The 17,903-nt window shown below is 62.2% G+C and overlaps 3 protein-coding genes across 5 annotated transcripts; 1 reads left to right on the plus strand and 2 right to left on the minus strand.

Annotated features, from left to right (window-relative positions):
* Positions 1-2,045: 2,045 nt before the first annotated feature.
* Positions 2,046-6,129, minus strand: GFER (growth factor, augmenter of liver regeneration). Of its 2 annotated transcripts, XR_004026802.1 has the most exons (4): positions 5,322-6,129; positions 4,855-5,051; positions 2,995-3,928; positions 2,046-2,837 (listed from the first exon to the last, which is right to left on the minus strand). XR_004026802.1 is itself a non-coding variant. In XM_003269155.4 (3 exons), the coding sequence occupies exons 1-3, from the start codon at positions 5,577-5,579 to the stop codon at positions 3,766-3,768; spliced, it is 618 nt and encodes a 205-aa protein (XP_003269203.1). In that variant the 5' UTR covers positions 5,580-6,129; the 3' UTR covers positions 2,046-3,765. The 2 variants fall into 2 exon arrangements, 1 of the variants encoding a protein (XP_003269203.1); XM_003269155.4 differs by having other exon boundaries at positions 2,046-3,928.
* A 432-nt stretch (positions 6,130-6,561) lies between these two features.
* NOXO1 (NADPH oxidase organizer 1) lies at positions 6,562-10,828 on the plus strand. 2 transcript variants are annotated; one of them, XM_003269156.4, is made up of 8 exons: positions 6,562-8,653; positions 8,748-8,828; positions 9,021-9,111; positions 9,208-9,385; positions 9,571-9,755; positions 9,849-9,962; positions 10,206-10,323; positions 10,399-10,828. In XM_003269156.4, the coding sequence occupies exons 1-8, from the start codon at positions 8,588-8,590 to the stop codon at positions 10,691-10,693; spliced, it is 1,128 nt and encodes a 375-aa protein (XP_003269204.1). In that variant the 5' UTR covers positions 6,562-8,587; the 3' UTR covers positions 10,694-10,828. The 2 variants fall into 2 exon arrangements, with proteins under 2 accessions (XP_003269204.1, XP_012352685.1); XM_012497231.2 differs by having other exon boundaries at positions 6,563-8,653; positions 9,021-9,096.
* Positions 7,973-17,729, minus strand: TBL3 (transducin beta like 3). The gene is made up of 22 exons (XM_012497227.2): positions 17,497-17,729; positions 15,631-15,682; positions 15,446-15,541; positions 15,315-15,362; positions 15,060-15,201; positions 14,892-14,976; positions 14,641-14,811; positions 14,477-14,552; positions 14,301-14,394; positions 14,029-14,210; positions 13,793-13,934; positions 13,628-13,686; positions 13,428-13,531; positions 12,780-12,927; positions 12,457-12,687; positions 12,315-12,385; positions 12,071-12,227; positions 11,942-12,000; positions 11,681-11,784; positions 11,523-11,594; positions 11,272-11,430; positions 7,973-11,191 (listed from the first exon to the last, which is right to left on the minus strand). The coding sequence occupies exons 1-22, from the start codon at positions 17,535-17,537 to the stop codon at positions 11,010-11,012; spliced, it is 2,475 nt and encodes an 824-aa protein (XP_012352681.2). The 5' UTR covers positions 17,538-17,729; the 3' UTR covers positions 7,973-11,009.
* Between the last annotated feature and the right edge of the window lie 174 nt (positions 17,730-17,903).

Consider the following 17,903-nt stretch of genomic DNA (forward strand, 5'->3'; position numbering starts at 1 on the left):
TCACGGGCTCAAGCGATTCTCCTGCCTCAGCCACTGGAGGAGCTAGGATTACAGATGTGCCACCACACCCAGCTAATTTTTTTTTTTTTTTTTGTATTTTTAGTAGAGACGGGGTTTCGCCATGTGGACCAGGCTGGTCTGGAACTCCTGACCTCAAGTAATCTGCCCACCTTGGTTTCCCAAAGTGCTGGGATTACAGACATGAGCCACTATGCCCCACCTGGAAGTCCTCCTCCCTCCTGGTTTTCCTCCCACCTCATGGGTCCCTCCTCTGTGACCTGTGAGCCTTAGGAGCCCAGGGCACAATCCTGTGGGGGTCTCTCCCTCTGTGCTAACTGCTTTGGTGTGCGTGTCAACAGCTCTGGAACACCAGCTAAAGCCAGAACCTTTCCTTGCACTAGAGTTTGTGGGCGGCAAGCCACCCAGGTGCCGAGGCAAGAGACCGAGGACACGAGCTGTTCCAGTATAATAAAATATAAAACAAGAAGTTATACCAGATATAGATCTTAGATATGATTATATATGATATCATTAATCATTAGTTTGTAGCAATTACTCTTTATTCCAATATCATAATAATCCTCGCTCTATAATCATAACCTAGGAAAAACCAGGCCATACAGAGATAGGAGCTGAGGGGACATAGTGAGGAGTGACCGGAAGACAGGAGTGTGAGCCTTCTGTTATGCCCAGACAGGGCCACCAGAGGGCTCCTTGGTCTAGCGGTAGCGCCAGCATCTGGGAAGATGCCCGTTGCCAGCCGGACGGACCGAGGTCTAGCGGTAGCATAAGTGTCAAGGGAAACACCCGCTACTTAGCAGACCGGCAAAGGGAGTCTCCTTTTGCTCGGGGGAGTTTAGAGAAGACTCTGCTCCTCCATCTCTCGTGGAGGGCCTGACACCAGTCAGGCTTTCCCGCAGTTATCCGGAGGCCTAACCGTCTCCCTGTGATGCTGTGCTTCAGTGGTCACGCTCCTAGTCCACCTTCATGTTCCATCCTGTACACCTGGCTCTGCCTTCTAGATAGCAGTAGTAAATTAGTGAAAGTACTAAAAGTCTCTGATATGTAGAAATAATGGCGTAAGCTGTCTTCCTCTCTCTCTCTGCGTTGGCTGCCAGGCAAGGAAGGGCCTCCTGTCCAGTGGACATGTGACCCACGTGACCTTATCTATCACTGGAGATGACTCACGCTTTTTACCGTGCCCCTTTTGCTTTGTATCCAATAAATAACAGCGCAGCCAGGGGGCCACTACCGGTCTCCGCGCATTGGTGGTAGTGGTCCCCCGGGCCCAGCTGCCTTTTCTTTTTTTTTTTTTTTTTGAGACGGAGTCTCACTCTGTCGCCCAGGCTGGAGTGCACTGGCACAATCTCGGCTCACTGCAAGCTCCGCCTCCCGGGTTCACGCCATTCTCCTGCCTCAGCCTCTCCGAGTAGCTGGGACTACAGGCGCCCGCCACCACGCCCAGCTAATTTTTTTGTATTTTTAGTAGAGATGAGGTTTCACCATGGTCTCCATCTCCTGACCTCATGATCCGCCCACCTCGGCCTCCCAAAGTGCTGATATTACAAGCATGAGCCACCGCGCCCGGCCCTCAGCTACCTTTTCTTTTATCTTTGTCTTGTGTCTTTATTTCTACACTCTCTAGTCGCCGCACACAGGGAGAAGCCCACCGACCCTGTGGGGCTGGTCCCTACAGAGTTCCACTGGCCTGGATGCCTTCATAAACAGACTCTGGACCAGCGTGGTGGCTCACGCTTGTAATCCCAGCACCTTGGGAGGCTGAGGTGGGCGGATCATGAGGTCAGGAGTTCAAGACCGCCTTGGCCAACACAGTGAAACCCTGTCTCTACTAAAAGTACAAAAATTAGCAGGGCATGGTAGTGGGCGCCTGTAATCCCGGCTGCTCGGGAGGCTGAGGCAGGAGAAATTGCTTGAACCCGGGAGATGGAGATTGCAGTGAGCCGAGATTGCTCCACTGCACTCCAGCCTGGGTGACAGAGCAAGACTCTGTCTCAAAAAAAACAAAAAACAAAAAGAAAAACAGATTCTAAGGCAAAGTGAAGTTTTATTCAGGAGTGAAACTTTAAGGAAGACAGGGAAAAAGGGAAGGTGGTGGTGGGGGGCAGGGGAGGGACAGCAGATACAGGCGGCGTGTTCCTAAGCTGAACACAGCCTTACCAGAGGACGCAGCTGCTTCCTGAGGCACTCACAGGCCTCGGGAAAGGCCAGAGAGAAGTGCGCTGTGTCTGGGCGAAGAAGGAACACCTTCTCTCCTGGCTGCGCCATCTCCCCTCTCTTATTTGTGCCACCTGGCCCCTCTGGGCAGCCTCTACAGAAGCCAGCAGCCCCACAGGGCCCATCTGGTGGGGACATAGCAGCTCCCTCCACAAAGGCCTGAGGAGGCCATGCCAAGGTGGGCCTGCGCCCAGGGAAAGGCTGAGCCTCCTGGAGGACAGAGGTCCCTGGAGTTTTACGGCCACAGGACACACTGCTGCTGGGCTGCTCTGGCTGGGGAGGCCCAAGGCTGGGTCCCAGTCAGGCCCCAACTTGCTGCACTCAGCCTTCTGCATCTCTGACACACACGGCAGCTCCCAGCAGTCTCCTCGGACTCCACCCTCACCCCCTGAGTTCTCTGGCTCTCCCTTTAATGTACCCTGCGTCTGTCCCTGCCGTGGGGTGGGTCTTCCCCCCGGTGGTCACTCGGTGACTGCCCCAGCCTCCTCACCAGCCCTCGTGTTCCTCCCTTACCTGCCTCATCCCAGCTCAGCAGCCAGAGGACCCTTCAAAGCCACGTCACTCCATGCCATCCCCCTGGCTCCAAACCCGCCAAGAACTTCCTGTCAGGGGAGCTGGGGTTAGAAGCCACGGCTCTGCTGGGGCCTTGGGAGAACTCGTGCCGTCTGGCCTCCCAGTACTCCTGGGACCCCCACATCAGCTACTCTGGACCCCTGCCCCAACCAATCAGCGTCCTTGCTGTTCCTGGCTCACTCGCACCTTGGGCTCTCTCTCTCCTGAGAAAGCAGGACCCCGGCAGGAAATGCAGCTGAGCACAGAGGGATGGAACAAGCCCCATCCACTGCTTTATTCAGCCCCAGCAGAAAATACACTGAAGCCAGGTTCTCAGTCACTTCAACGTTTCATTTGGGCTTCAGACTCTGAGGAAGCGAGCCCCACGAATCCGCTGTGGACACACATGACACAACGCTGCCAGGCACGTGCCAGGCAGGGAGAGGGCAGGATGGCTGGTGGACCCTCTGAAAGACCTGGCCTTGCATTCCCTGTAGGGACTGAGCAGAGTGGAGAATCGAGCCCCCTAAAGTGAGCAGCACAGAGCCATGGGGGGCAGGGGCATCCCTGGCTGTATAGTGGGAAGTCAATAGCCTGGCCGCCAGGGACAGGCACAGGGACGCCCAGCCAGGCCCGCTGTCTTCCCGTGTGAGGAGTGAGGCGCCAGAGTATGTGGTGGGCAGGAAGCCACATCCTGAATGTCAAGGGGCAGCCCAGGCTGCTCCTCCTTCCCTCACCTGCAGTTCAGCTGCAGCTCCTTGGGGCCTCCACTGAGGAGGAGGCCAGTGGGTGCCTGCTGTGGGCAGCTCCACTTCAGCTCCAAACCTAAAAGGGGCAGGGCAGGTACCCATGGGCAGTGTCCTGGGGACCACCCAACTGAGACACAACAGGCTCTGGCTGTGATGCACTTTAATGAGTGCCCTGCCCCTATCCAACCACGCCTGGCTAGCTGTCCCATGGGCTCTGTCTGACCACCCTCTAGTCACAGGAGCCATCCTTCCAGCCGTCGCGCCAGCGCTCATCCACTTTTGAGCAGTCGAAGTCAGGCTTGCCCAGCTTGTGGTTCACTTCATTGTGCAGGTGGCACAGCCACTGCGTGAAGCGCGCCCGGGTGCGGGTGTCTGGCTGGTTCCTGCACAGCCTGTGTAGGGAGAGCATGTAAAGAATGGGAGGACGCAGCGGCTCCACTGCGCCTGCCTGTTCCCTGTCTGCTCCCAAGGAAGGAGAGCTGGGGCACTGCTGTGAGCTGCACCTGGGAGTGCCCTTATGCTCCAAGGGACAGGCATTCCCAGAACAGGGCTGACCCTGCAGCTCCCTGGGTGTGATGAACTCCCAGGGCTGCTCAAACACCCACCTGGAGAGCTTGGCAAACTCTGACGAGGCCTCAAAGCAAGACATTACAGCACAGACCTGGCAATTTTATAAGCTCCTAACACCCAGGAAACGGCATCCGGTGTCCTTGGCCTCAGGCAGAGTGTGGCCTGGGTGGGGCTGGGCACAGCCTTGTAACTGAAAACTGGACTTGTTTCTTAGCACCTGAGGGCAGGCCCTGGTGTGTCAGTTCAGCAAGAGACTTTATTCTAACTGACCAGGCTTACAGCAACGATGGCAGCTCTGTCCTACACATCTGGCCTAGAAACACCTATGAGGGCCAGTGCTGGCTCTTGGATGCCTCAGTGAGGAAAAGGTGGCTCTTGGGAGCAAAAGCAGTGGATTTCCAAGATTTTAAAACCAGCAGTCCTGCTCTAGAAGTCAGGCAAAGTGGAGTCCTCCCTAACTTGCGGGGAGCCGCCTTCAGTGCCAGACAAGGCAGGGAATCCCTTCCTGGGAGCCCTGTCTGTGGCTGTGGCAGGAGCAGTACCCAGCAGCACATCCCGGCAGCTTGGCTTCTGAGACGAGAGGAGGAGGCTCAGATAGCCCCAGTCCTCACCTGTTGGAGGTCCCTGCTCCTCACCAAACTTCTGCCACCTCTGCATCCGTTTCTCTAAGTTCCCCGCTATAACGTCAGCCAGGAGCCCCAGGCCCAGGCTCCAGTGCAAAGCTCTGCTGCGTGCAAACACATCTTACCTTTTCCTTAGGTCTTCAGCACACTCCTCACAGGGGTAAAACTTAGAAAATAAATGTATGAACTGGGCCATGTCTTGCTGCTGTTCTGGGGTGGGCAGGTCGGGGTAGTAGGCGGCCAGGGTGTGGAGGACAGTCCAGCTGTGGCGGCCCAGTTCCTCGCGATCAGGCGGGCAGTCTTCCCTAAACTTGGTGTCCCGCTGCGGAAGCAGGCCGACCGAAAGTGAGTTCATTCTCCGACCAGAAGCGCCCAAAGCTCCCCCCTGTACGGCCCAGCCGGTGGCCCACTGGACTCCGACCAAAGTCCTGCAGACGATCCAACCCACGCGCGGATGAAGCCTGTAAGGCCGGGCCTACCCGGGGGGCAAGGTTCAGGGACAGGCAACCCTGGGGAGCTCTGCCGGGGCACCTGGGCGGGGGCGGGGGCAGGGGCTGCGCGGGGCTGGGAGAAATCGGGCAGGGATCTGCACCTTCTGCTGCGTCCGCATCCACGTCTTGAAGTCCACGCAGGCCCGACAGGGCCGCCTCCGGGAGGCGTCCTCGGCGACCGCAGAATCGGAGGTCGGCGCCTGGGCTGGCGTCGAGGCCGAGGCGGACGCGTCTCTCCGCCCCGCGCCCCGGCCCCGCGCGTCGGTCGCCAGGTCGTCCATCATCTCGGAGCGCGCGCCCCCCGGCAGGAAGAAGAGGTTCCCGCCATGGAAGCGGCCCCGCTCGCCGGGCGCCGCCATGTTGCCCGCGCAAGGCCTGCCGGGTCAGCTCGGCCTCCAGATGAGCCTCCAGGTCAGCCTCCAGGCCAGCGCGCGGCCATAGGAGCCGGAGGCGCGCGCCGTGCTCGCGGGGGCCGGGCCCGAGCGGGGGCTGGGGGCGGAGTCGGGGGCGGGGACCGGCGCGTGGGCCGGTGTGGAGGCGGAGCCAGAGGCCGCGGCGCTGGCCGGGGCGGGGCCGGGCCCGGGGACAGGGGCCGGGACGGAGCAGGAGGGCTGGAACCTGCTGGCGCCCTCAGGCCTCGATCTGCGGCGCACGCCGGGGTTGCGCCGTCCGTGGCGGCCCTCTCACTTTCTCCAGTAAAAGAGCAGCGTGTGGCGGAAGGTGCGCCGCGGCCGCGCTGTGGACCCGGGCTGACACCCAGGCAAAGTCCGTGTTGTGGCCCGCGACGTCCCCGTCGCTCCTCTCTGAGTGTCCTGCGTGCCTGCGGCCAGGCTCTGTGCCCTCCGCTGAGGGGCGCGTCCACCCGCTGGCTGCCAAGCGCCCTCTCAACGCGGGCCGGGCGTGACCGCACAGATTGCGGCGCGCGCTAGGGTCCTGGGCTCTTGTCCCCTCCCCGGCGCCATGGCAACGGGCTCCCCGGCGCCCCCCGCCGGCTGTCGCGGATCCTAGAACCTGGGATGAGGGGTCGGGCTCCCGGTTGGAGCGGCCTCTGGGATTCCTCTGCCTCCTTGCGTTCCTTTATACATTCCGCGTATTTGTGCAGTGACCGCTCTGTTCCAAGCGCTGTTCCAAGTGCTCGGCAGACCAGGGAACACAGTTCTGTTCCCTGACCTCCTCTGTTCATAATCCAGTGGTCAAGACAGGAAAAAAAAAAACGACTCACACTCATAAATGTTCACGTACAAACTGGTGGGTCCTTGCAAGGGTGTGGTAAATCTGGAAGGCCTCCTTGAGGAGGTCTTTCTTTCTGAAGGATGAGGAATCCGCTGAGGAGCACCTTCGAGACCAAGCCCAAGGTGGCAGGGTCTTGGCATTTTGCAGGAACAAAAAGGCCAGTGGGACGCTAGGGAGGGTTGTAAGGTGGGAGGGGAGATCCAGGGAGGGGCAGGGCCCCACCAAAGACTTGGTCAGCAGCTGCGGGGATTGGGAATTTATTATAAGGGTAGGAGGGAAGATGCGAGACAGTTTTAGGCAAGGCTACCCAATCTGATCCCATTTCAGTTTGCTGCAGATTCTTCTGGCTATCATATGGGGAGTGGATTTCTTTTTTTTTGAGACAGAGTCTTGCTCCGTTACCTAGGGTGGAGTGCAGTGGCACAATGTTGTTCACTGCAGCTGCGACTGCTTAGGCTCAAGTGATCTCCCACCTCAGCCTCTGAAATAGCTGGGACTACAGGCATGCGCCACCACCCCCAGCTAATTTTTGTATTTTGAGGGGGCATAAATGGAGGTCTCAACCTGTTGCCCAGACTGGTCTCGAACTCCTCAGCTCAAGCAGTCCCCCTGCCTCGGCCTCCCAAAGTGCTTGGATTACAGGTGAGAGGCACTGTGTCTGTCCTTGGAGTGGATTTTGTAGGGGCAAGTGAGGAGCATACAGACGGAGGGTGGGGTGGTTGTACTATTCAGGTAAGAAAAGAGGGTAGGGGAGGAAAAAGTGGAAACCACGCAGGGCTGATGGGGTGTGGGGCAGGGGCTGTCAGCTGGGGTAGGCAAGTAGCCTCAGAATCCCTCTAGACCTCTGCTTGTGAATAAATCCTCCCCAGCTTCTCCTGTCTTCCCGGGGAGCAAGGTCTCCCCTGGGTTCACACGCTGGACCCCACCAGGTCAGCTGGGCCCTCGGCTGAGACAGGGAGAAGGTGACAGCTGGCTGGGGGAACCCTGCAAATCAGCCCTACGTGAGCAGGTGTTCATTGCCCATGCCAAGACCAGGAACAGCTTGAGGGCCTCAGAGAGAGTGCTGGTGGGACAGACACACAGAGGCCCTTTGTTGCAGCCAGGGCAGCTTCCTGGAGGGATGCCTCAGAGGCTGACTGCTCCCTGAAGGGGCTGGAGTAGGGGCATCCCATCACAGAACTGGTGGCCCCAGCACCAGGAAGAACCACCGTGTGCCAGGGTTGAATGTGGCTTCCGAAGCCCGAACTATAAGGAAGCAGCCAGAGAGGTGGGGCACCTGGGCGAGCCTCTGCCCAGGCCATGTTTGCAGTAAGTCATGGCAAATCATGAATTGAGAGGTGGTTCTCAAAACAGCCCTAGTGACCACTTCCCTGACCACCACCCCCACCCACCAAATGCCAGTGACTGCACAGATGGGCCCTCTTTCTCCTACCCCAAGTCTCCTCACTGCAGGGGAACCCCTGGGGTGAGCCTGTGAGGTCTGCCCCTCCCCCAGCATGTATAGAAAAGCTCACAATAATTACGCATTTAACACACATTTCCTCCTTTATGAGTTGGGGACATTAAGAGACCTTTCCTCCAGCATTAGGATTAAGTCAGACAGAGCACTTAAAGCTGTAAGCACCGAGTCCTCGGTTCTGCACAGAAATCCTCAGGCCAGTTCAAAGACAGAGTTGCTGGGCGCACCCTGGCAGGGCAATTACCTCACAGTGTAGGGGAATCCAGAGAGGTGGGCAGGACAGGCAGTGCTTTGATTAGCCCTGCCTTCTCCTCCCTCCTCCTGTGTCCAGAGGCAGGCAGGAGGGCCCCAGGCAGCAGTCCCGCCTACCCTCCGCCCCTTCTTCAGTCTTGCACGCCTCCAGGGCTGGAAAGCTCATTCTTCTTCTTCCTCCCAGCAGCTCTGCCTGGAAGTCCCCCTATCGCTGTGCTCCTGCCCCCAGATCGTGGGCTTAGGGGACAGCAAGAAAGCTGCGAAGGACTCAGCTGGGGCGGCCCCACAAGGACCCCACAGGCTTGAGGCGTTGCCAGGATTCTATCCCAGGCGGTTTTCTGGGTCCCCCAGAGCCCTCTCAAGCACAGGGAGGCAGAAGGGTCCTCGCCCATTTCAGGAATCTGCAGCCTGGAGGCCACAGCCATGGCAGGACCCCGATACCCAGTTTCAGTGCAAGGGGCAGCCCTGGTGCAGATCAAGAGGCTCCAAGTAAGACCTGGCTGGGTCTCTAGTGGCCCCAAGGCATAGGAAGCGGGTGCCTGGACCAGCACCTCCAAGGCACTCCCAACTTTTTGTCCCCCAGACGTTTGCCTTCTCCGTGCGCTGGTCAGATGGCAGCGACACCTTCGTGCGCAGGAGTTGGGATGAATTCAGGCGGCTCAAGGTGAGTGACCCTGGGCCACCTTGATGCCGCGGTGGCAGCTTCCCCACCCTGCTGCCTCCCATCAGTGACTCCCACTGGAGGCCCTTCGTTCCCGCTGAAGCTCCCAGCCCCTGCCATCCGGGTGAGGGACCCCGCCCTCTCAAGGGTGCACAGTGGGCTCTGGAAGACCAACGCCCCGGTTCCCGCCCTCAGAAGACCCTCAAGGAGACTTTCCCGGTGGAGGCAGGCCTGCTGCGGAGATCTGACCGCGTTCTCCCAAAGCTTCTCGGTCAGGCCAGCCTGGGTACGGGGGCGGGGAAGGCGGTGGCTTGCCTGGGGGCGCCAGGGACCAGTAAAGCCCAAAGCGGAGTATCACAGTACGTTTTTGTGGTGCCTTAAGATGCACCACTGTTGGCACGCGTGGGGCGCACGAGCCGCGGCCTGGCGCGCCTGCAGCTGCTGGAAACCTATTCTCGGAGGCTGCTGGCGACCGCAGAGCGCGTGGCACGGAGCCCAGCGATCACTGGCTTCTTCGCACCACAACCCCTGGACCTGGAGCCCGCGCTGCCACCCGGCAGGTGCCTGACTCGCCCCAAACTCCTAGCCTGCAGCAGTGTTTGGAGCTGAGAGAGGTCCAGGGTGGTGGGGAACAGCCAGCGAATAGGGGCAGAGAGTGGGAGGCTGGCGGTCTTGCCGGGGTGGCGCCCCCAGTTTCACCCTCCCTATCCGCCTACCTCTCACTCGTACGGGCTGCCCTTCCCAGCCGGGTGATCCTGCCCACCCCAGAGGAGCCGCCTCTCTCTCGCGCTGCGGGCCGCCTCTCCATCCACAGTCTGGAGGCTCAGAGCCTGCGCTGCCTGCAGCCCTTCTGTACCCAGGACACGCGGGATCGGCCTTTTCAGGCGCGGGCCCAGGAGAGCCTGGACGTGCTGCTGCGGCATCCGTCAGGTAGGGCCCGACAAGAACCCAGGGATTTGCCCCTCTGCTCCTGGACCCGAGGGAGCCTCGAGATTTGAGTCCCTGCCCGCTTCTTGCGCACAGGCTGGTGGCTGGTGGAGAACGAAGACCAGCAGACGGCCTGGTTTCCAGCGCCCTACCTGGAGGAGGTGGCCCCGGGCCAGGGCCGGGAGGGAGGCCCGTCCCTAGGGAGCAGCGGTATGCGCCTAACCCCACCCCTCACGCCACCACTACGGCTTGACCGTGAGGCAAGACTGGGCCAGAAGCACCGCGAACAGGGCGGCCCAGGAGCCCGTGCTTGGTCTCCGCACCTAGAGGAAGCCCCGAACCGGTTTTAGAGCGGCCCCGCCGTCAGCAGACTCGAGGAGAATGTGGAGAAGGGTGCGGGCGGGCCTTGGCATCTGTGGCCCCGCCGTGACTCCAAACACCCACTCCCACCAGGTCCCCAGTTCTGTGCTTCCCGCGCCTACGAGAGCAGCCGCGCAGATGAGCTGTCCGTGCCCGCGGGGGCGCGCGTGCGCGTGTTGGAAACGTCAGACCGCGGCTGGTGGCTGTGCAGGTACGCGGGAGAGGGCGTGGGCAGGGCAGGTTAGCCGAGGCGGGCGGGGCCCTAACCACACCCCGCCCCTCGCAGGTACGGCGACCGGGCGGGCCTACTCCCCGCGGTGCTGCTGCGGCCGGAAGGGCTGGGCGCGCTCCTGAGCAGGACGGGGTTCCGCGGAGACAACCCTGCGGGTGAGGCCTGGGGCTTCCCAGAACCCTCCCAGGCCACCGCCCCTCCCCCCACCGTGCCCACCCGACCTTCGCCGGGCGCCATCCAGAGCCGCTGCTGCACCGTCACACGCAGGGCCCTGGAGCGGCGCCCACGGCGCCAGAGCCCCTCTCGAGGATGCGTGGACCCTGTGCCGCACCCCACGACGGAGCAGTGAGCGCGAGGATCCCGATGAGGGGATGGACCGCGCCATCCCAGGGCTGGGGAGGAGCGGGGAGGGCGGATCTCCCTGGCCAGCAGGGATGGGAGGGGGCCATTTGCTGTTCCTCTCAGTAAAGCTTGTTCTGAATGACCCCCGCTGTCTAAGCGTGCGGAGCAGCGGGCTGGATCTCTGCCAGGCCAGGGTGCGGGATGGGCGTGGCAGGGCCGAGACCATCAGCTCCAGTGCCCTTCTGGCTGGCTAGGTAGGGTGTTGGCCAGGGTGGGGGCTGGACTGGAGTCCAGAGAGACAGAGCCGGCTAGGAGAGCGGCCTTTATGGGTTTTCCAGGGGTTCAGGATGGACCGAGAGAGACCGCACCGGATAGGGGAGCGCGCCTTTCTGGGTTTCCCAGGGGGTGGGGGCGGCGGCCAGCACAGGCAGCTTCATGTTGTGCCACAGGAAGTCCAAGAAAGTGGCGGCCTGGAGGGTCCTGCTGAGCCGCTGAAAGTGCCGCTCTGGGGTTGGACAGAGGGAGGTCAGGCGGGTGGTCCACATGCCCACCAGGATCCCCCAACCCCAGGCTGTGCCCACATACCAGTGTAGGGCAGCAGGGCCTCAAGCGCTGCCCGCACGCCTTCGTAGGCCAGCAGCTCCTCGGGGGCCTCGCGCCGCAGGAGCACACCCAGCACGGCCTGGGCCTCGTGGCAGTGCCGCGAGTTGGTGTTCCACGTGACGCAGAAGCGCAGCAGGGCCTCTGTGGGCAACAGGACCCTCATCGTCTTGCCCAGCCAATCTGCCGTGACTCGCCCTTACCCACCGGGCCACCCACCCCGACCGGCCCCCAACCTTTCTGGTCACGCCGCAGTCGAAGCATGGTGGCTTCCAGCTTCTCGCAGGCCTCAGGGTCCCTCCGGATGGCTGTGGGAAAAGGAAAGGCTGAGCTGGGGAAAGCAGAACCCAGTGGTCCGAAGACCCAGCCCCTCGCCCCCGGGGTGAGCACTGACCCTGGATGACAGTCAGCACGGTGTGGGGCCGATCCAGGGAGATGGCCAGACCCAGCGCCCGCAGGTACCGCTTCTCATGCAGCAGGTTGTCCAGCTCTTGCTGCCTGCGGGGAGGGGAGGAGAGGCCACTGAGGGCTGCTGGCTGGGGCTGCAGACAGAGCCATTGGAGTCAGCAGGCAGTGAGCCTGGCACTCAGCCTCAGTTTCCCTACAGCACAGAGCAGGGCTGATGCAGGGAGGGGCGCCACTGCCCTGGCCTTACCTGACCACCTGCTCCTCTCGCCTGGCCTGCTCCTCTGCCTGCTCCGCCTCGGTCACATCCTGGGGTTAGACTGGGGTCAGATGGGGCCTCCACTCCACCCGACTCTTCCCTGCCCTTGGGGCCCACAACCTTCCAGAGGATGACTCGGGAGTCACTGGCCCCAGTGAGGGCGCGGTCGTCCAGCCGGTTGCAGTGCAGCCCCCAGACCTTGTCCTCGTGGGCATCCAGCGTCCGCACACACTCATTGTTCTTGATGGTCCAGAGCTTCACGAGGCCATCCGAGCCGCTGGGTTTGGGGTGGGGAGAGGCTCAGCATCAGGCAGGTCCCCCTGCCACCCCCCACTCCATCGCTGCCCCGCCCCAGCCCACTCACCTGGACAGCAGCTGCGTGCCACGGCTCACAAAGGCCACCTTCAGCACAGAAGCATCGTGCCCCTCGAATGTCTGCGAGGTGGAGGGTAGGGCATGAGATGCCACCAGGGCGGGAGGTGGGGAGGGCCTGGAGCACCGCTTACCTTGAGACAGCTGAAGTCCTGGAGCGCCCAGAGCTTGATGGTGCCATCTGCTGAGGCCGTGGCCAGCACCTGGTCCATGGGAGAGAACTGGACACACCAGAGGCCACGCCGGTGGCCTGAGAAGACACCCAGCAGCTGGCACTGCGGCAGGGCCCAGAGCTTGGCTGTGCGGTCCTGTGAGCCTGTGGCCAGGAGCTTGTCGTTGGGGGCAATAGCCACGCTGTTGATGTCCTGGCAATGGGAGAAGGTGGTGGCTCAGCAACCCCCCATCTTCCCCCAGCAAGGGCTCGGCCACACCCCCACCCCAGTGGCTATGGAGTCACCTTATCATGGCAGCGCTGAGTGGTCTGGGCCTGCAGGAGGATGGGGCCGTTGTCTGGGGCTGTGTTCTTGGACAGCAAGGCTTTGGGAAGAGGCCACAGCTTCACAGTGCAGTCCTGGCTGCCTGTCACCAGGAAGGACTCCTTCAGCCTGTGACCCAACAGGAGAGGAAGAGACACAGCTGAGCCCCGGCCAGCCCTGATGGCCAGCTCCCCATAGGGCCAGCCTGGGAGCCCACGGTCCAGACCACGGGGCCTGTCCCAGCATGCGGGTTGGCCTGGGTCACCCCCAGGCACCTGTAAGATCAAGCCCTGTCTATACTGTCCACACGCAGCACCGGGTGGCTCAGCCCCAGCCACAGGACCCTGGGCCTACATGCAGGGGTCACCTCTCCACCTGGGCCTCGTGCAGGGTCATTCTCTCTGGCTAATGCCCTTCCCTCTTTAACCACTTCGCCGGGGCTACTTCTGAGGACTGCCCCCGAGGCACCCAGGGACTCTCCTGTCCTGTTCTGTTCCACATCTCTGGGCTGGAGCCTCAGAGCAAGCCAAAGCTGCTGCTGCCTCCCCAGCTCCCTGAGCGGCAGCCCCTGTTGACAGGCCTGGGCCTCCACCTCTCTGATACCCCTGGGCCCAGCCCCAACTCACTACCTAGAGCAGCAGACGGTGCCCACGCTGTGTGTGTGACCGGCACCCTGAGCCACGCAGATCACCTGGCCAGCCTTGTTCATTCTCCAGATGCGGACGCTCTGATCCTGGGGACAGGGAGTTGAGGAGAGAGGCTGGTCTGTGGGCCTTCTGTGTGGCCTCCTTGCCTGATGCCCCTGCCCCTACCTCTCAGGGTGCCTCACCTTGGCACAGCTGGCGAAGAGCCACCCCTTCCGGAACACATCCAGGGCCAGGACGATATCTGAGATGTTGTGGGGAGGTACAGGTCACACAACAAGACGGGGGAAGGGAAGCAAGCAACGGACACTGGCGGATCCCAGGGTGTCAGGTGGGCTGACCCCACTCACCTGTGTGGCCATGGAGGATCTGGCAGGCTGATGTCTGCAGCTCAAACACTTTCAGGCAGGGGCTATTGGAGGCCACGACAACATGGGAGTCCTCGGGCCCAAGAAACCGGACATCCAAAACCTCCTCACTGTAGCCAGCGAACTGCGGGGTGGCAGGGGGCAGATGTGAGCCAGGACCTGTGCAAGAGGAGGGCTGGTGCCCGCAGCCTCCAGACTGAGCAAGGGCAGGTGTGCACCTGTTTCTGCAGCTGCAGGGAGCGAGCCTCGTAGAGCAACAGGTTGTGGTCGGCAGTGGCGCTGAGGACCAGGCCGGCGGTGCGTGCCAGGGTGCAGTGGGTCAGCTCCCGCCCAGGGCCCGGTGGCCGGGCCTGCGTGTACACACACTGCCCGGAAGCTGCCTCCCACACACGCAGAGTGCCTGTGTGGGTGGGGACAGGGCTGCTGAGACTCTCAGGTCCACAGGCCTTCCCCAGCCCCTACTGCCTGCCCGTGTCCCGGCCCAACACACCTTGGTCGCCAGCTGTCAGAAAGTACAGGCCTGGGGACTTCACACCCAGCTGGGACACTGGCTCCTCTGGCAACAGCACAGCGGCCTCCACGCTCTGGAAACGAACTGGGTCACAAGCTGCTGTCATGCCCCGTCCCCACCCAACTCAACCAGCTGTGGCCTCCAGGCATCCCCACCTCAAACACAGGCACGGTCCTCGTGGCCTGGCAGCTCTGAAGGTCCCAGATAATACAGATCTTGTCACGGCCGGAGCTGCAGGAGCAACAGCAACCTCAGGTCAGGTCTTAGCCTCAGCCCCCACTTTCCAAGCCTCCCCCTCCTACCAGGGCCCACTGCTGACCTGAGCATGGTGTGGCCGTCGGCGCTGAAGGCCAGTGAGGTGACGGCGCTGTAGTGGGCAGTCAGCACAGCCAGGCATGACCGGTCCTGCAGTGACCACACGCGGATGGCGGCATCCGCAGCCGAGGAGAAGAGCAGCAGGCGTGTAGGGTCCGGGTGGAAGGCCACAAGGCTGCGGGCAGACGGGACAGGATGGGTGAGCTGTGCAGCCTGGGCGGTGCCTCTGCCCTCCCCCTCCACCCTCCAACTCACTGCACGACACCGGGCGAGCCTCGGAAGTGGTGTGTCCCGTAGTGCCGCACGATGTCCCAGATGCGCACGGCCCCATCACAGCCACCTGCGGGAAAGCAAGGTGAGGGGGTGGAATGCCCAAAGCCCCTGCATCTGTGCCTACTACCCACCTGCACAGCAGGGCCCTACCTGTGGCTAGCAGAGTGGAGGTGGGGTCGAAGGCCATGGTGGCCACGGGGGCTGTGTGTATCGCCTTCCACAGGCGGGTAACGCTGCCCTCTCGCCAGGCCCACTGAGCCAGCAGCAGTGCCCGGCTGGCTGTCACCAGCACCTGGGGGAGGGTACAGGTCAGCAGAGGGGCAGCAATACCCTGCTCACATCTTCCTGGACTCAGTCTGGGAGGGAGGCGCTGGAGCGGTCCTCTCCAGGCCCCGCCACACATACCTCGTCATCAGGGCTGAGGTCAAAGGCAGTGATGTCCTCCTGGTCCTCCTAGGAGAAAGAGTGGTGTGCAGAGCCCGGTGTGAGTGGGCTGCCCTCTCCACTTGCCCCTCACCCACCCAGGCTGCCCTCACCTGCTCCAGACTCTGCAGCACGGCCCCCGAGGCCACTTCCAGAATGTTGACTCTGGTGCCACAGACGCAGAAGAGGTGCTGGCCAGTCTGGTCCAGCTGGGGACAGAGAGGTCTCAGCCAGGCAACATTCGGCACCCACCGTGGCCTCTGGGTGCCCGCCCCCCTGCCCTTCCCCAGGCTGGTACCTGTGCTTTTCCGCCCTTGTAGAAAGGTTCAATTTTGCGCTCCACAGCATAGCTGCAAGGAGAGCAGGGGTGAATGAGCACCACCCACCCCCTCAGTCCCCAGGGCCCAGCCCTGTGCTGGGTGCTCCTCTCGAGGTGACCCCAATGGCCCCTGCCCTTGAGTTTCTGGGCAACAGCAGGGACAGGGCATGGGGTGGAACCAGCAGTACTGCAGGGGGCTGTAGCTACCCCCGTCACTGAGAAGTAGAGACCCGGAGCTGGCTGGTGATCCCTGAGGCAGTAGGGGGTGGGCCTGTGTCAGGTGGAGTCAGCCCAACAGCCCAGGGCTCCCAGGGATTCCCCAGTGAGAGCCAGGGGGGTCCTTGGGGACACCCCTGCCAGCGGTGGGTGGCCAGGCCTGGGTAGCCAGCCCAGAGCACATCCTCCCAGTGTCTTCATCCCTGAGGTCTGGCATACCTCTTCCCCTCCCTGACTCCTCCCTCCATCCCCAGGCTTGCCCAGAGCCCGGGGCCCACGAGCAGCGGTCATTTCTGTGACCTCACTCGTGCCCCTCCTCCTTCCTTCTCCACTGCCTCCACCTGGTCCAGGCCATCGCAGGATCTGGTCAGCCACTCTGGCCTCTTCACTGGGCCCCCTACCTACCTCTTTTTATTTATTTATTTATTTTTTGAGACGGAGTCTCGATCTGTTGCCCAGGCTGGAGTGCAGTGGTGCGATCTCAGTTCACTGCAAGCTCCACCTCTCGGGTTCACGCCATTCTCCTGCCTCAGCCTCCTGAGTAGCTGGGACTACGGGCGCCCGCCACCGTGCCCGGCTATTTTTAGTAGAGACAGGATTTCACCGTGGTCTCAATCTTCTGACCTCGTGATCCGCCCCGCTTCGGCCTCCCAAAGTGCTGGGATTACAGGCGTGAGCCACGGCGCCCGGCCTCCCCTACCTACCTCTTAACCTTGCTGCCAGGTACCTTTCAGAACCTAACTGAAGATGTCACTGCCCTGCGTCAGCTCCTCCCTTCTGCCCACACACCTCCCAGACCTTGCCCAGAAGAGCTTCTGCCACCCTTGCTTCTGCTTTCTTTCCCTCTCATGGCCCACAGTGCACCCCACTGCTCCTGTCCCAGCCTCTGGGACGGGTTCCCTGTATGCGGCCTGGGCTTCTCTTCCCAGATGTCAAGGCCTGGCTCACTGCGCTTCTGGAAGCCTGACTGCCAGAATGAAAGCAGCCCCTCCGCCCCCGCGCCCAGTTGACCCTCCCACGGCGGTGCTGCCAGCCTGGGACCTTCCTTTACCAGTGCTTGGCACAACCAAAGCCCCACAGCCGCCAGTGGAAACGATAATCCCATGAGGCTGCGCTGCCAGGGCGGGGGCACCAGCCCTGCTGTTCCGCAAAGGTTTGGGGAGTGATGGGGCACAGCGCTCAGGGCCTCCTGGGCTTCTGCGGACCCGCCCCTCTCCTGCATTCTCCCTGCTCCCTGGAGAAGAGGGATCGCGGGTGAAAGGTCCCCAGGCCGACTGCTCAGAGGTGGTTTTCCGCCTCCCGCCGCCTCCCGGGACCAGCCCCGACCTAGGCTCAGCCCTCTCCTCCCCTCATCGGGACTTCTGGTCCCCACTCCACCCCATAGCCGGCTTCCCGATGAGCCCACGCTGCTGCTCCCGGCGGCCGGGCTCCGATCGCCGTCCTCCCCGAGAGCAGTCGGGGCCGGCTCTCCCGCCTGGTATCACCGCAGCCTCCGCGACCCCGCGGGCCGGCGCACACATAGCCTCTCGCCTCCATGGACCCCAATGCGTGCCCACTCCACGCGCGCCTCCGCTATGCCGGCTGCGAACCCAGCTCCCTCCCCGAGAGGCCCCAGCGCTCCGGGCTCACTTGGCCTTGAAGCGGCCCACTCCGGCCGCGGTCTCTGCCATGTTGCCGCCGCCGCCGCTCCAGCTGAAACCTGCTAGGGTCCCGGCAGCCACCGCCGCGTGAGGGAGGTTAGCACCGAGCTCTTCAGAGAACTCCACACTCCCGGCGCGCTGCGATGGCGTCACCGCGGGCGACCACTGTGACGTCCCCGCCGGCGCCGCGCGCTTGGCGCCATCCTTGCTTCGGGCAGTGGCGGCTGCATCGGGAAGCGGAAGCGGGCGGAGACGTTTCCGGCCTGGAGGGAGGGCTGTGAGCCGTGAGAGTGCTTCGCCGGCCAGTGGGGGTAGATCGACGGGTGTGGCATCGCTGGTGGCCTGGTTCTTTGATACCAGTATAAAAAGGCATTCGTAGCCAGCGTTTACTCCTGC

This window comes from Nomascus leucogenys, chromosome 18, assembly GCF_006542625.1.
Source record: "Nomascus leucogenys isolate Asia chromosome 18, Asia_NLE_v1, whole genome shotgun sequence".
Taxonomy (NCBI): Eukaryota; Metazoa; Chordata; class Mammalia; order Primates; family Hylobatidae; genus Nomascus; species Nomascus leucogenys.